Source organism: Notamacropus eugenii, chromosome 1 (assembly GCF_028372415.1).
Source record: "Notamacropus eugenii isolate mMacEug1 chromosome 1, mMacEug1.pri_v2, whole genome shotgun sequence".
NCBI classification, from domain to species: domain Eukaryota; kingdom Metazoa; phylum Chordata; class Mammalia; order Diprotodontia; family Macropodidae; genus Notamacropus; species Notamacropus eugenii.
In genome coordinates, this window is record NC_092872.1 from 7353759 (window position 1) to 7368944 (window position 15186).

Here is a 15186-nt window from a genome sequence, read left to right on the forward strand (position 1 = left end):
CATGGAGGGAGGCGGGGAGCAAGTTGCCACATTGAAGATGAGGGGACCCACTGTTTTGGCATGGGACCAACTTCCTCTTTCTTCAGCTATTCCCACCGCTCTGGGGCCTTCAGCAGGTACCTTTCAGCAGGTCTTTTTCAAGCTGCCTTCATACCTTTTTTGGGCTCTTTTAGGCTGAAGAGCCCAAGGTGGGAAAGAGCCAGTTGCCAAGCCTGGCCTTACTCTCCTATGCAAGGAGATGCCCAGCTCCCTCATTCCCCTGAAGATAGGCCATTTGGCCCCTCTTTGGGCCCCAGGACTTCTCTGCTCATTAAAGATAATGTCTCATTTCCTGGGGAAAAAACCACTCCAACTGCCTCAGGGTTCGGCAGCAGCAGTCCCCAGCTGCTGGCCTTGAAGTGGCTGTGACTGGCTGCCCAGCAGGCTAAGCTGTGGTGCTGATGTGGGTGAGCTTCCTGCGTGGCCCTGCCCCCCAGCGGAGGGCCTCACATGCCCCTTACAGCTGGAAGAGAGGCCTTACTAATAATAACTCCTGGAGGGATTGCCCTTTAAGGTTGACAGAGTGCTGTCCTCACTACAAAAAGCCCTGAAAGTATTAGATTTCTGCCCAACTTGACATTTTCACATCACACCAGTTGAGATTCAAGTAGAGTCTACATGAGCCTCCTGCTGGGGGAGGCCAATTCTGGGGCTGCTTCCCCATTTGGTAACTGAATCCCATTTCCTAGCATACTCTGTATAGCTCATAACAGTAAGTAGTTCAGGGAAAGGAAACAAGGCCTTTATTCTTTTGGGGGCCTATCATAACCTGCCCAGAGGTCTCTGTTTTATGTTAAAACCCATAGGCTTTTAGAGTGAGTGAGTGAGCTTGGAGAGACACCCCAACAGTGATGCCTCAGCAGGGCCACTAGGACCAGAGAGAGTACAGCCTGGCACAGACTTCAGCTTCCTTGCCCTTGCCCTGCCCCCAAGCCCAGGTAGGCCCAGACCAGTGTCAGACATTTGGGGCTATTACAGGTAGAAATGTCCATGGCTCATAAGAGCCCCTCCTTTGCCTTGATTCAGGATGAAAAACTGCTGGTTCTCTATTCAGCTAGTTCCCTCTATTTTGGGGGAAGAGAATTTCCTTCAAAGTAAAGGTGTTTAGCAGTCTTTGGAACCCAGGGACTCCTGGGCATGATGAAACAAAGGGAGAGGGAGCCTTGGGGCAAAATGCAGCAAATGGGATGGAGGGCATGTGTGGGACTGCCTGTGCCACTGGCTCTCCTGAAGGACTGGATAGAAAGCGCTTTGGAATGACACGATCACTCCCGTTGAGCGGACAGCCAAGAAGCCATCGGGCATATCGTGTCTGTCCAATGCCCTTTCGGCGCCTCCCGAAGGGATTCCAGGAGTAGGTACCAAGTGAGGCACTGTTGTAAGGAGTGCCTCTTGCCCCAATCCCCTCTCCGAGGTGCTTTGAGTCCTCAGCTGCCTGCAATGGGTTTACCTTTCACTGTGGCCCTTGAGAAGACATCTTTGTTTCAGCAATCATTCCTGCCTTCCCTTCTTTCCCCTCCCCCCCAGGATGAATAGTTCCAGACAGCAGATCTCTCTATGAACCTAGCATACTGCTCCTCTCCCATTTTCTTTTGAGTCTTGTAGCAGCCAGACCAGAGGGAATGGACTCTGGCAGAGAGGAAGGCAAGGTGGCCTATGCCACTGGCCAGATCTGAAAGTCTGTCTCCCTCTGAGCTGGCGGGTCTCTTCCTGTCACTGCAGACAGTCAGTAGTTGGTCTGGCGTGAGCAGGAATTCTCAGATCACCTCTTGGCTGTGAGTGGTGGAGAGAGCTCTGCACTGGGATAATGGAGGCCTGAAGGGTAGACTCAGGAAGTGAAAAGAGAAGTGGGATTGCAGGCAGGGTCTCTGGAAACTGAACATTCAGAAAGAAAGCCACCACAGCTCAGCACTGGGTGAGGCTCTTACTCATCAGAGGCCTCAGAGGTCCTGTCCTACAAACACTCCAGGTGTTCCCCTGACCCTCCTCCCCCCACCAGGCTACGGAAATCCCCAGTTATCCCAGTCCAAGCTTCCTTAAAAATGTGCCTCTCAGATCTGAAGGCAACATAGGATGCACGCCTCTGACAGGAGGACGACAGGCTTAACATTGTGATCCTTCATTTTAGAGTCTGCTTCCCAGTGTAACCTAAAATAACATTAGGTATTTGAAAAGCTGACAGACAAAAGCTAGTTGTGGAGCAGCAGAGTTCAGGGACCTGATCCGTCACTAAAGTGCCAAGCATTCCTGCAGAGGATCTCAGAGAAGGACCAGGTGCCAGCTTCTGCCTCCTTGGCTTACAGGAGGTCTTCCTGGCCTCTGGGCTTACCCTGTTAGCTGTCTAGCATTCCTATTTGGAGTACTCCCTTGTCCCGCCTGTGTGACCTCTGGTAAAGTCCCTTTCCCCTTCAGAGCCTCAGTTTCTTCATCTACAAAATGGGAGGTTCCAAGAGAAGAGGTGAAGGGACTTGCAGCTGTGGGAAACTCTGGGTGTGAAATGTCGTTTACATTGTCATTTTTCTTACCTTTCTTCCCTCTTTGGAATCTTTGTTAACAACTGGCTAGGAGAGGGATAGATGCTGTTTGGGAAGGAATGATGTGAAAACTTGTTGTTGGCTTGCAGTCATGTCTGAGTCTTCCATGACCCCATTTGGGGTTTTCTTGGCAAAAGTACCGGAGGGCTTTGTCATTTCCTTCTTCAGCTCATTTTATAGATGAAGAAACTTAGGCCGGTCACAGTGCCTGAGTTCAAATCTGCCTTCAAACATTTATTAGCTGTGTGATCCTGAGCACGTCATTTAAGCTTGTTTGCCTCCGTTTCCTCTTCTGGAAAATGAGCTGGAGAAGGAAATCACAAACTGCTTCAGTATCTTTGCCAAGAAAACTCCAAAGGGGCTCACAAAAAGACAGATACAACAACTTTCTGCCTCCAGGTCTGTAACACTATCCACTAATGCAGTCTGCTGCTCCAAGGTTAAAAAGAAGAATTTTTTTTTAAAATGAGAATGTAACATGAAATTCTCTTCAGGCTTTTTCCAACTCTAAATCACAGATAAAGCCAATTCAGTTCAGCCCTTTCGTTTTACATGAGAGGAACCAGGCCCTGAGAGACAAGTAGCACAGTCAGTATTCAAATCCCGGTCTTCAAATGAGTGATCCAACGTTAGAGACCTCTGCTGGGTTTTTGGGAAAGGAATTGGGGAATCTGAAGAGCCATAAAATTGGGAAAGGGGAGGAATAGGCCTTCTCCAAGAACCTTGGGACAAAAGGTGGGACCCCGGGCTTGGATAGGCAGGAATAAGGAGGGAAGCAGAGGGGGCCCAAAGTAACCCAGGCCATCCTAATTACTTAAAATCACATTTTTTTTCTATACTGTAAAATGCTGGAAAATAAAGTATGGTTGCTAACTTTCTCTCAGGATCGTGTTTGGTCTCTTTCAGGCCCTGCATGTTTAGAAGACAAACTTTTTGGCCCATGGGCCCTGCCTGAATTCCTTGCCAAAGCGTTGGCTTAAGGAAGAAAAATTCTAATTTTAAAGAATGCGGAATGTTTCAGTCTGACATTTAGGTTTTCAGGGTCCGACAGCAAACAGACCTAACGCTGAACAGGCTTCTCTTTCCCCCCAGCCACCCCCATGATCAGACATTCAAACCGCTGACCACGTGCTTCGGTCAGTCGTTGGTGAGGTGGAGGTGGCGTCACTTTCCTCCCCGCTTACTGAGCTCCTGAGTTCTGCTTCCCAGGCAGCTTTTGCTAATCCAGCGTCCCGGGTCATCCGGCCCCGCGCTGCTGGCGGCCCATCCAAGCTCCAGGGTGGTCTGGGCCTTGCCCGATCCAGGCATGACCGGGAGGTCCGGTGTCCTGTCCTGTCCAGCTCAGCTTTACCTGGGCCGTTAAAAAGGCACGCGAAGGCCCGGCGGGGGTCCGGGCGGACGCTGGCGCTCGGCTGGCGGAGGGAGGCAGGAGCCGGACGGGCGCTGCCCTGCCCGAGCCCCCGTCCACGCGGGCTTTTCCGCCCTCCCTTTCTTAAGGGGCTCCGCCTTGATTTTCGCCGCCCCGGGATGGGCGCGGGGTGGTCTCCGCACCTCGTGTGGATCGGCCCGACGGCTCAGTGCCCCCCTGCGGAGGGCGGGGCCGTGCGGGTCAGGGCCCGCCTCCTCCCCCGGCTCCGCCCAGCGCCCCCCCACCTCCCGCTGGCCACGTGCTCGCGGCCCAGCCCGGCTCGGGAAGCTGGAGGCCACGTGGCCGTCTCCGCGCCTGCTCCGCTTCCGGCCCCGCCCGAGGCGCTGGCTTCCGCTTCCGCCCTCCGCCTTCCGGTCTCCATGGCGACCGGGCGCTTCGGGGTGGGAGAGACTCTGGGGGCCCTGAACGCGGCCCTGCGGCCCCCGCCGCCCTCCGCCGGCCCCGGCGGCTCCGTGTGGTTCAAGGAGAACAGCGCCAGGAACCTGCGCAGCCGGGACTTCCTGGCGCCCCGCGGCGCTCTGCGGGCGCTGTTCGGGGATGGGCAGGTGGGCCGGGGGCCGGGGGCCCATCCCCGGGCGGGCCTCGGCGCGCCTCAGCTTCCCCAAGACCCCCGGCCGGGCGAGGGCGGAGGGCGTGCGCGAGGCTTTCCTTGTCCCTCCCCTTGATCTCCCTAGGTGCCGAAGGACATCCTCGATGGCGTCGCAGCCCTGGAGGGCCCGGGCGTGCCCCCCATCCAGAAGTGCACCCAGACCCAGGCCGGGCTGGCGCTCCAGCTGGAGAGGCCCACCGTCTTCGAGCGCGTCCTGAGCGCCCCGCAGGGCTACGTGACGCCCCCGCCCGCCCCCGCCTCCGAGCCCGGCGTCATCCTGGACTGCGTGGCCCTGCATGCTCCCAAGGGCCCGGATGCCCTCAGCCTGAGCCAGCTGAGAGCCGTCCTGGTGGCGGATCACCTGGCCCAGGCCCTGCGGACGCGCGGGTGAGTCCGCCTGAGAGACGGCCTTCGGAGGGGCGGGCTCGCGGGGGGCGGCTGCCCAAGACTTTTCTGGAAAGCAATTCAGTTAAAGACAAAAGGAAGGAAGTTGGCAGGCCTTTCCCACTTGGAAGTTGCCCGCTCGTCCCCTACCCCACTTGGTATTAGGGCACTGATGGGAAGGAAGATGCTAGATGCCATCACCGCCCCTCCGTGTAAGTGCGGACCCCCACTCTTCGCCAGGGCACGGAGGAGAGACAGTGCCAGGCTGGCTGGAAGAGGCCAGCCCAGAAGTAGGCTCGTCGTTAGACTGGCCGCTTCGCCAGGGCACGGAGGAGACAGTGCCAGGCTGGCTGGAAGAGGCCAGCCCAGAAGTAGGCTTGTCGTTAGACTGGCCGCTCGCTACTGACTTTACTGCGCTGCGGAGGGGGCGTGATCCATGACAGTGGAGTGAGAATTTAGAATAACGAAGTTAGGAAATCTTGTGGATAAAGTTGTCAGTGCAAAAGCTGTTAACTCAGCTGCATAATGATTATTCGTCAGCTAATGGAAGCTTTAAAGGAAAGACTACTTGGAGTTGTGAAGATAGGCCCGGTCTTCAAGGTTGAAGACCTTGATTGAACAACTTGTTCATTGTGTGTTGATTTGAGCAGACCGCTTGATCTCCGTCAGTCTCGTTTTCATTGGATTCCTAACTGGGTTGTTATCTATCCTCTAGAGTGATAGTACCGAGTAAACCCTCAAGCTGCATGTGGAAGTATGAGCCAGTGTTACCATAGATCTTTAAAAAGGTCCACCTTGATATATAATTCACTTAGACCGTGGACTTATCTTAGTCCAGTTTTTGTAATTTGGGTGTAGGGTGAAGGAGAAGCAGGAGGCCATTCTGAGTGTTCGAATCCCAGTGACTGGGTAATTAGTGGAGTTATTAATAGAGAAGTGTGAAGAATGGACAGGTTTCAGTGTTTGTAGATGAAAACACTCAATTCACTTTAGGACATGGTGAATGTGAAGGACCCACAGGAGTGTGAGTCTGAAACTCTGAGGAGACTGTTGGGTTATTGGCTGTTTCTGGTATTGGTGCAGTACATTCAGGGTCCCTGTTTGCTCTACAGGGTGACTGTTTACCAGGTTCCAACTGTACAGGACCCTGGGCTCAGGGATTTCCTGCAGCATCTGAAAGTCAGCTGGCCATCAGCTTCTGAGACATCCTCAGCCCCTGAATCCACTGGAGCATTGAAGGAAGTTCTTAGAGATCACACTGCTGGCCCAACTGAAGACTTACCTCCTGGAGTGGTGTGCAAAGTATCCTTGAAAGAGTTTTTGGAGCAGCAGCCAGGCCTGGAAGGCTTTGACCCAAACTTGGACATCTGTTTAGGTAAAAGCTAAGAAGTCACCTTTGGGGGAGGGAGAGCTCCAAGGACATTGGGCTGAAGAGAAACGCCAGTCCTGTGCTGCTCTCAACTCTTTCCTTCTCTTCCTTTCCCCTGTAGTAACTGAGGATCAGCTGGGAGCCTTGACTGAGCTCCAAGAGGCTGCCCAGCACTTTCTCAGGAATCTCCCCTTGAGTCACAGTGAGGTGTGTAAATGTCTCTTCCCCCTCACCCCTCTTCTCCTTGCTATCACCTGAGCTGGTCTGGGTTGGGCCAGTCAACCAAGAAACATTTATTAAGCACCTGCTGTGTGTCAGGAACTGTGCCAGGCACATGAGGCCAACAGTGATGCTGACCTCTCTGAGAGGCTGGGTGGCAAAGTAGAAAGAGCCCTGGACTCTGAGTCAAGCCTTGGCTCTATCACTTCTTAGCTTTGTGACTAGGAACAAGTCATTTGTTCTCTTGGTACTTCATTTTGGGTTCAAATACTTGTACCTACCTCTTGCAGGCTGAGTCTTTGGCCAGAGGTGAGGCCTGTTCCGTGGTTCATGTGGGGAGCTGTGAGGAAGCATTCCAGCAGCAGAAGGTAGACCTTCTCTGGAGACTGGTGGATGCCAATGCCCCTTCCAGACAGGTTAGTAATGGACCTCACTCAAACACCTGTGGAACTTGGACTTCCCTCTCCACCTTTGCAGACCCACACACACAGATCTTTGATTGGACAGAGGTGTTCTGCTGCCTTCTCAGGTGTATCTTTCTTGCTTCTGTGTTACAGGCCATGTGTCCTCAGACCTTAAATCCCCCGAAGGCTAGGACTGGGTCCTTTTTGTATGGAACCTCAAATGGGCCATAAGTGGCCCATATCTCACCAGCATTTGGGAGAGTACAATGATGCATGCAGTTAGCCCCTAAGCCATTGTTGATTTACTATCATCTGTAATGCTATGGATACAGAAATGTCCTGGTCTCTGGTCTCTGATCTCCACACCTGGGGAAACCACAGTCCAGCTGAAAAGCCAAAACTTAAGAAAACAGGATTATAAATATCAGTATTAGGTACTGATGTAACCAAGTGTTAAATGTGAAGAGATGAGAAGAGGGCCGGGTATGATGAGGTTAAGGATTTTGATTAGTGTGAGTTGTCACCAACTCAACTGAAGGACCTGGACCAGGAAGCAGAGCAGGGAAGGCATTCAGGGCAGTGCCTAGCTGATAAGTGGGAACTGTGTTTGAAGAAGGAAGATGACTGAAGGTTGGTGAGGGTTATGAATTCCACGTCTTTCGTCTTTATGTGGTGAAAAATCGGGAGCCCCAGAAGGCTGCCAGTGAGGGAAATGTGATACCCAAAGCTGTGCCTCAGGAAGACATTCTGGCACATGGGCACAATTGCCCTGTTTAGAGCATGAGCTCCTGGAGAGCAGGGACCATCTTGCTTTTTGCACTTAGCACAGTGCGTGCCACCTAGGATACTCTTACTCTTTTCACTTTTTTTTTCCACAGGTAAATTGGGGATAGGATAATGATCCTAGAAACTAGGGGAGGGGGATGAGTCAGAGCACTGTTACAGTCGACCAGATTGACTGAGTGAAGAGATCCAGGCTAGGATGGGGCTGTGATGGAGGAGGGAAGGCCAAAGAGGTAGAACTGATGGGCCTTGTGATTGACTATAGGTTCATGCCTGGGGCACTGGCCTCCAGCTATACACTGCAAGCTGAGCAGTTAGGGTTGGGGAAGAGCTATCTCCAGACCCATCTGGGGACTCTACCATGTGATTCCCCCTCTTTCAGAAGCACCTTGTCTGCGGACCAGTGAAAGTTGTGGGTTCCCCTCCCCCACTGAGTGCTCTCCAGTACTACAGGTGAGTAGGCATGGAGCAGCTGAGGGCTAGATCACTTTCTGAGGAAGACTTTGTAGTTGGGCACCATTTCGGAAGGGGGCAGACATGGGTGGGGTTGGAAAGTCAGTTGGCTGGCCCATGAAGGAAAGAATAGGGCAAAATAGCTAAGACACAGGGTCTTCCTGGGGTGACTTAGGCCAAGGGGACAGCTGCATCTTATTTTCTGATGGGCTGTTTCTGGCAGGCTCCGGCAGTCCCAGATGCGTGAGGCCTCAGTGCTGAAGTACGGAGGTGACTTCGTTCAGGGTAATGCTTCGTCGTTGTGGGAGCCAGAGGATGGAAGGTGGGAACTGGTGGGGCCTTTCCTGTTTCTTAGCTGTGTCTGAGCTATAATCTGTGAATTAAATGAGGGATGGACAATACAGAAAACCTTTTCTGTTTGGCTGTGGAATAAATTGTCCTTTTTGCCCCAACAAATTTACTTTTGTTATCCTGTTTTGTCTCCTGTGTCCCTGACTGAGCTGGGGAAGGGAAAAGGGACTAGAGAGATAACAGAGCATCATCTGGGAGGAGAGAAGCAAACATTTCCCTTAGACTAATGTGTCATGAATTTTGCACTCTACATAGGTGAGACCTGGAATGAAATCATTGGGGCTCTCACTTCTGCTGCAGTCAAGTTTGAGATGCTAAGCACAGCCCATCGAAGTCAGGTAAGACCTGGCTAGCACACAACTGTCGGCAAGTGTTGAGGACCCTGGGAGGCCGAAGTGGAGAGGATATGGGAGCTGCCATGCTGTGGGTCAGGGCAAGGCTTTCCCCATGCACAGGTAGTCCAGCAGGATCAATGGATGTGTTAGTATAATGCCATTTCTTCATGTTGCCTGTGAAAAGTCTCTGGTCTAGGGTCTGCTTAGAGTGTTCCTGGCCTAACCAGGGAGGAAGCTGTGGTTAGTAAAAATAAGACCCTGAAATAAGCCTGAGAATTGGAGGGGAGATACAAGCTATAGTCCTGCCAGTGGGCAAATCACCTCTCTAGGGCTGAGTTTTCTCCTCGGCAAAATGAGGGCATCGGATGAGGTGGTCTCTTTTTCAGCTTGAAACTCCTGATTCTAAATATGGTTTTTGCTATAGAGGGGAGGTGGGGCTGACTCCAGACACAAGAGTTCTTGGGGTTCAGGGACTATTATGTTGTTGACAGATGTCCTTGGACCTGGAGGACACCAGCATCTCTACCAAAGGCACCAAGAGTGGAGCTTTTGTCATGTACAACTGTGCCCGGCTTGCCACACTCTTTGATGGCTATCATCGGGGTGTGGAGCAAGGTAAGCTACAGGGGGCAGGGACCTCATTCAGCCTGGTTGGGGCAGAAGAAATCAGGAGTCCCTGAACTGGACAGAGCCTTTAGAGCTGTTATAAACATCCCACTTCTCGGATGGCCAAAGGTGTTTGTGGCAGGTCCCTAACAGCTTTCTTATTTTTAGGTTTGTATCCTGCTTTTCCTGATGTGTCTGAGCTGGACTTCTCCTTGCTTCGAGAAGAGGTGAGTGACCAGGATGAGGAGGGGATTAGGACAGCTAGCCAAGTCTGTTTGCAGAGCCTGCTTCTGGGCCCTGTGTTTCCTATTCTCAAGGTGGTCACCTAGTGGCTGGGTCATAAGGCACTCATATGAAAACGTCAAGTATGTGCAAAGCCACCTATGAGCTTGGGCACAGAGACAGACATGGAACTCTTGGGTAAACCTGACTGAAGCCTCATTAGTTCACTCTTCAAGGCTCTAGAAATGGCATCCCCACACTAGCAGTCTAATTCCCCCAACTAAACTTCAGTCTATCAGATGTCAGACCAAGCTTTCTGCAAGCCCTGGGTCCCAGGAGATGGGTTTAGTCCAGAGGAGCAAGGCTGGACCAGTTGATGGCAACTCGAGTAAATGAAGGCATTTTTCATACAGGGTGAGTGGCTTCTGCTTTTCAACGGCATCATCCCCTTTCCCGAAGTGCTCAGCCAGTCAGCACAACTTCCTGTCTCGAGTCCAGGAATCCGGATAACAGCCAACACAGAGGCGGTATGGCACTCCATGGCTGTGGGTGGGGAGGCTACTGTCAGGAGGTGCACAGAGGGTGCATTAATAAAACATTAATGAAAACATTCCTCCAGCTCTCCACAGACTGCAGACTGGCACAAGATGTAGTTTATTTCTCAGGGGCAGTTCTGTTCTGGATACCTAGGCAAACTATACTGGGACCATAAAGTCTGGACCTAATGGCCAAGGAGTTCCTTTCTTTTAGGAAAAAAAAAAGTGATGGAAAAAATCAGCTCCTATCCCTGCCCTCCCTTCACTTCTTACTCTCACCTTCTGAATATGGGTAAGACTATCAACTTTTCTTCCCAGGTGTGCAAGTTTCTGGTGCATCTGAGCATGGACTTTAGCTCCTACTATAACCGAGTGCACATCCTTGGGGTGAGTTCATTTCTGACATCTGGGCCAGAACAGCTGGAGGGGTCGCTAAGGTTTTCTTAGGGAGAAGTAGGTTGCCCTAGCAGTGGCAAAAGGGAGAGAAGTAGTGACCTAGGTCTGATGGGTGTGGAATGGCCTCCTTTCCCTGCAGGAACCACAGCCTCATCTGTTTGGCCAGATGTTTGCTCGGTTACAACTAATGCGGACTGTTCAGGAGGTTTTTCACAGTGCCCTGGCCACCCTGCATCTTCCCCCTCTGAGCCAGATCTGAGAGCATTGTTCTGTCCTCCCAAGGACCTTCCATTCACCGCTTGCCTCCAGGACACTGGACTCGACTGCTTCCATGATCTCAGGGTACTGTTATCAAGGTCGGCAAGGCAGGTGCTTGCCTCTGGTGACTTGCTGCCTACTGTTTACTTGGTTAAAGTAAATTTTGGACAAAACTGTCCCCCACCAGCATAGCCTTCGGTGCCCTCCAGACGAGGGCCATGCTCTTAGCAGTCACTACTTCTCCCCAACAGAGTTTGTCATCTCTGATTTACTAACAAAGAGAAACCCTTCTAGTGCTGTCAGGGCCCCCAAAGCCTCTGGACTGCTGGCAGAAGCTGGCAGCAGACTGACATTTCTATCTGAAATAAAGTGCTTTGTTGGTTATTGTGGGCACCTTACCTTGGGTTTCTGCTCAGGAGAAACAGCTGGGTTGGAGCTTCAGTCAGAATCCATTCTTCACCTCCTGCCCCAGGCTTGTCAAGCACAGACATGAGCACAGAGGGGGGAGCAGGGGAGTGATAGGAAGGAGGGAACCCCCTCTCCTGCTGTCATTACAGTACCTACATAGCCCTTTCTGCTGCTCACTGGCAGAGGTCACACCGGAAGGCAGCTGCAGTATGAGGCACAAGTAGTAGTCCAATTTAATAAGCATTTATTAAGCACTCGCAGAAGCCAGTGTATTGGGTACTGGAAATACAAAGACAAAACAGTCCTTGTCCTCAAAAAGCTTCCAAGTCTGCTGGGGGAGATACGTCTTGAGAAGTAAGGATGGACAAGAGAATTTGGTATCAAGCATAGAGGGGATGTGGGGGCTGGAGGGTGGAGGGGATACACTTCCCAGTCTCCCTTTCTCTTCCACTAGCCTCACTCCACAACCATCTTTTAAATCTCCTTACTGGAAAGACTGGCCAAAGTTGTGCCTTCCTTCAAGGTTTGCTGATTTAACATTTCACATCCAGTGTTCACCTGTATCCCCTATCACCTTACTTAGTGCCTGTCAACGTCCTCTTCCAGCCCTGGCCTTTTTCATTTCCCAACTCAACTGTGCAATCAGTGTTTGTGGAGAATGCTTTTCTAAATAGCCACACACGGGGGGGGGGGGGGGGGGGGGGCAGGGACACACCCACATAGACGCTTATGATTCCTCCACACTGGCTCTTCAGGAGCAGTTGGCCTCTCTAAGTCATAGCCAATGAGCTGTCATCTACTTCATCTTTGTGCCCCTGAATTGACTGTAGCTCTGGTCTCGGTACCTGGCCCCAGGTTCTATAATCTGGGTGTCTGAGACCAGTGACCTCACAGTTCATCCACAGTCTGGTGTGTGATAGATACCAGGCTGGTCCAAACACATCCTCCTAGGAGTGAGGAAGCAGCGAATGGAGGATCAAGGGCTACTTTCTGATGTGGAGGCAATGCCTGCTGACCTGTCTGGCACATGATTCTGCATAATCCAGTCTGTCTTCACCGGAAAGAAAGGGCAGCAGGGTGTGGGGCTCTCAGGATGAAGGGGGAACGTAAGTATCTTCTTGGGTCAGGTGAGGCCAGAAGTATCCTAGAGGCAGGAGTCCTGTGGAAGAAACAATGAAACGAACAGGAAGAAATCTTTCAGGGCTTTAAACTTCAGTCACTCATGTGGCCCCAACAGGCCTGTCGGCTCTGAGGACACTTCTGGACCAGTTATCAGCACACATTCGCTGCCCTCCCTCTGGATTCTGCTTTTCGGGCCACATGGGGCCCGAGTAGGTCTCCATGCTGTTTGTCTTTACTGGCCTTGCCCTGCTCTGCCTCCATTACCCAGCCCCCCATCTCTATACTATTGGCACTTCACTGCTGAAGAACTTCAGTGGCCCCCCAGTACCTATCAACCTGACTCCAATACACCTGTCCAGACGTACCACATACTACCCCCTTCAGAGTTCTACTGAAAATGGACTACATCATCACCTGTATCTTCACATGATTTAGCATCACCACCATCACCTTCAAGTGAAGTTTCTCAGATACTAAGGATACTCTACAAAGCTTCCCTGCCCATCCCCCCACCCTGTGCCCCAACTTCTCCCAGCACTCTGCCCAGACCTCTGCCTTTATTTCAGTTTCTCCAGCCTGTGTATTTAAATTGACTTTCCCCTGAGTAGCCCAGAAGTTCTTTCAGAGCATTTTCTCTGTATCCCAAACCCAAGCACAAGAGGCCTCATGCGTAAATGTCTGGATTCATAAATGAATGAAACTGAATTGAAAGTTGAAGTGAACGTAAGATGAGGAAAACCAGAACCTCGTCCAAGCTGCACGGCCCAGGAAGAATTCCCTGTTGACCTTTGTCCAGAAAGAGGACACCCCACAAAAACAGAATGGAGCTGAGATCATTAGTAAGAAGCATGCTGCCTCATCTTAACCAACTGATTCCACCTATGGGGATGTCATTCACGTCATTAATTAAATATTTATTAAGCACTTATCATGTGTAGGGTGCCAGGGATGTAAATACAAAGCAGGAAGAAATAAGTTTACGTGCTAATGGAGGAGACTAAGTCCATGTAAAACACACTGCATAACAATACATACATGCATACATACATACATACATACATATATATATATATACATATACACACACACATGTAGAATAAGTGCAAAGCAGAAGATGCTAACTGAGCTGGAAATGGAGGAATTCTACAAGGCAGATGCAAGGCCAGGGCACATAGCCAGTATAGAGGTGGATAGGAGCTGTGAATGAGTAAAAGAAGGCCTGTTTTTCAGGATCACAGGTATGAGGGGGAAGTTACATCCAATGAGAGTAGAAAGACAGGTTAGGCCAGGCTACGTACAGTTTAAAAGTTAAACAGAGCTTTTATTATATTCCTGAGAACAGGTCTTAATCTGGAGTCTGCGAACTGGTTTAATATTTTGACAGCTATTCCTTTGTAATCCTATGTATTTAATTTTGTGATTTTAGAAACATTCCGAGAAGGGGTCCATGACACAACAGAAGGTTAAGAACTCCAGTTGTTAGAGAAAACAGGAAGGTACTGGAATTGGCAGAATGGAGAAACCACATGGCCAGACCTGTACTTAAGGAAAATTGCTTTGGCTTCATTGTATGTGCTGGAGTGGTGAAATACCTGAAGTCATTTGCAATAATCTAGTCTAGAAGTGACTGAAGGTAGGCATGGGAAAGGAAAGAATGGATCACATGGAAGAGATGTTGTGACAGTAAGAATAGCAAAGATGTGGCAACCAATTGGCTGTGAAGTGAGGGACCCAATGCCACCAGTTATGAACCTTGGAGACGAGAAAGGTGGTGCCTTTCACAGAAATATAGAATCTTGGAAGAGGGGAACGTTGAGGACAGAGACAAAGAGGTTAGCTTTAGACATGTTGAGTCTGAGTTGTCTTTGGGACATGTTCAAGAGTGATGCTGGACTAAAAGCTGAGGAAAAAGATGAGCTGGAAACAGAGATCTGGGAGTCACCTGCATAGCGATGGGAGCTGCTGAGGGTATCCAGAGATAGAACCTCAGGGATCACCATGGTTAGAGGTGTGATATGGATGACGAGCCAGCAAAGGAACGTCCAGAAAGGAGGGCTTCCAGAAGAAAGTAGTAAATTAAGTAGCTAAGTCAAGAAGGATTAAGACTGAGAAAGGACAGTACATCAAGAGTTCTTTCTCTCTGGAGAGAGCAGTTTCAGTTGACTCATGATGTTGAAAGGGCTGAAGAGAAGACCATAAGACTCAGAAAAGCATAGAAAGCTCTGAGGGTACAAGGGCAGTGAGGCTGGGCACTATTATACCTGAAAGCTAGAAGAAACCCCCAAGGTTCAAGCCACCCACACAAAGGATAAGAGAAAAGGCTGCATTTTGTCAAGGAAGGTCAGCAAGCAACCAGGGGGAGGAGAGAGACTGCAATGCCAAATGGAGGTCAAAGGAAAGGCAAGTAATCTTGTGCCTGAGGATATGGAAGATGACAGGGTGGTGAGAGAGCAGGGAGAAAATCCATAGCTTCTGATGTGAATGCCAGATGGGGTGAGCCAGCCTCAGCTTTCTTCATCAATGACACAAGGATGGCGAGCACACTGACTCCCACACATTTTTCAGTTCCCTTTAACAGTCCATGTTACTTATTCCAGAGCAGAAGCCAGATGCAGTGAAGACAGAACTAGACTTGGAACCAGAGGAGGCCTAGGGTCACAACCCAGTTCTAACACTCACTTACTTCTGGCAAACCATTTCAGCTTTTTAGTTTGTTTCCTCAGCTACAAAATAAGAGACATGCTCTTTG

At 50.7% G+C, this 15186-nt stretch overlaps 1 protein-coding gene and 1 long non-coding RNA gene across 2 annotated transcripts; one reads left to right on the plus strand and one right to left on the minus strand.

Annotated features, from left to right (window-relative positions):
• Positions 1-759: 759 nt before the first annotated feature.
• On the minus strand, positions 760-4141 carry LOC140532813 (uncharacterized). The gene is made up of 2 exons (XR_011976673.1): positions 3699-4141; positions 760-2877 (listed from the first exon to the last, which is right to left on the minus strand). It is a non-coding gene; the product is annotated as an uncharacterized lncRNA (long non-coding RNA).
• Positions 4142-4302: 161 nt separating this feature from the next.
• On the plus strand, positions 4303-11291 carry DALRD3 (DALR anticodon binding domain containing 3). The gene is made up of 13 exons (XM_072651614.1): positions 4303-4547; positions 4677-4978; positions 6088-6350; positions 6466-6551; positions 6854-6979; positions 8133-8203; positions 8427-8488; positions 8810-8892; positions 9381-9504; positions 9664-9722; positions 10131-10244; positions 10572-10640; positions 10789-11291. Exons 1-13 carry the CDS (start codon positions 4362-4364, stop codon positions 10906-10908), a joined length of 1665 nt encoding a protein of 554 aa, XP_072507715.1. The 5' UTR covers positions 4303-4361; the 3' UTR covers positions 10909-11291.
• Positions 11292-15186: the final 3895 nt, after the last annotated feature.

Bases quoted from the DNA above. Each gene is read 5' to 3' on its own strand.
- DALRD3 (XM_072651614.1), top strand. From the start codon at position 4,362: ATGGCGACCGGGCGCTTCGGGGTGGGAGAGACTCTGGGGGCCCTGAAC. The intron at 6,552-6,853 runs GTGTGTAAATGT...TACCTCTTGCAG, and splicing joins TCCCCTTGAGTCACAGTGAG to GCTGAGTCTTTGGCCAGAGG. The intron at 9,505-9,663 runs GTAAGCTACAGG...TCTTATTTTTAG, and splicing joins TCATCGGGGTGTGGAGCAAG to GTTTGTATCCTGCTTTTCCT.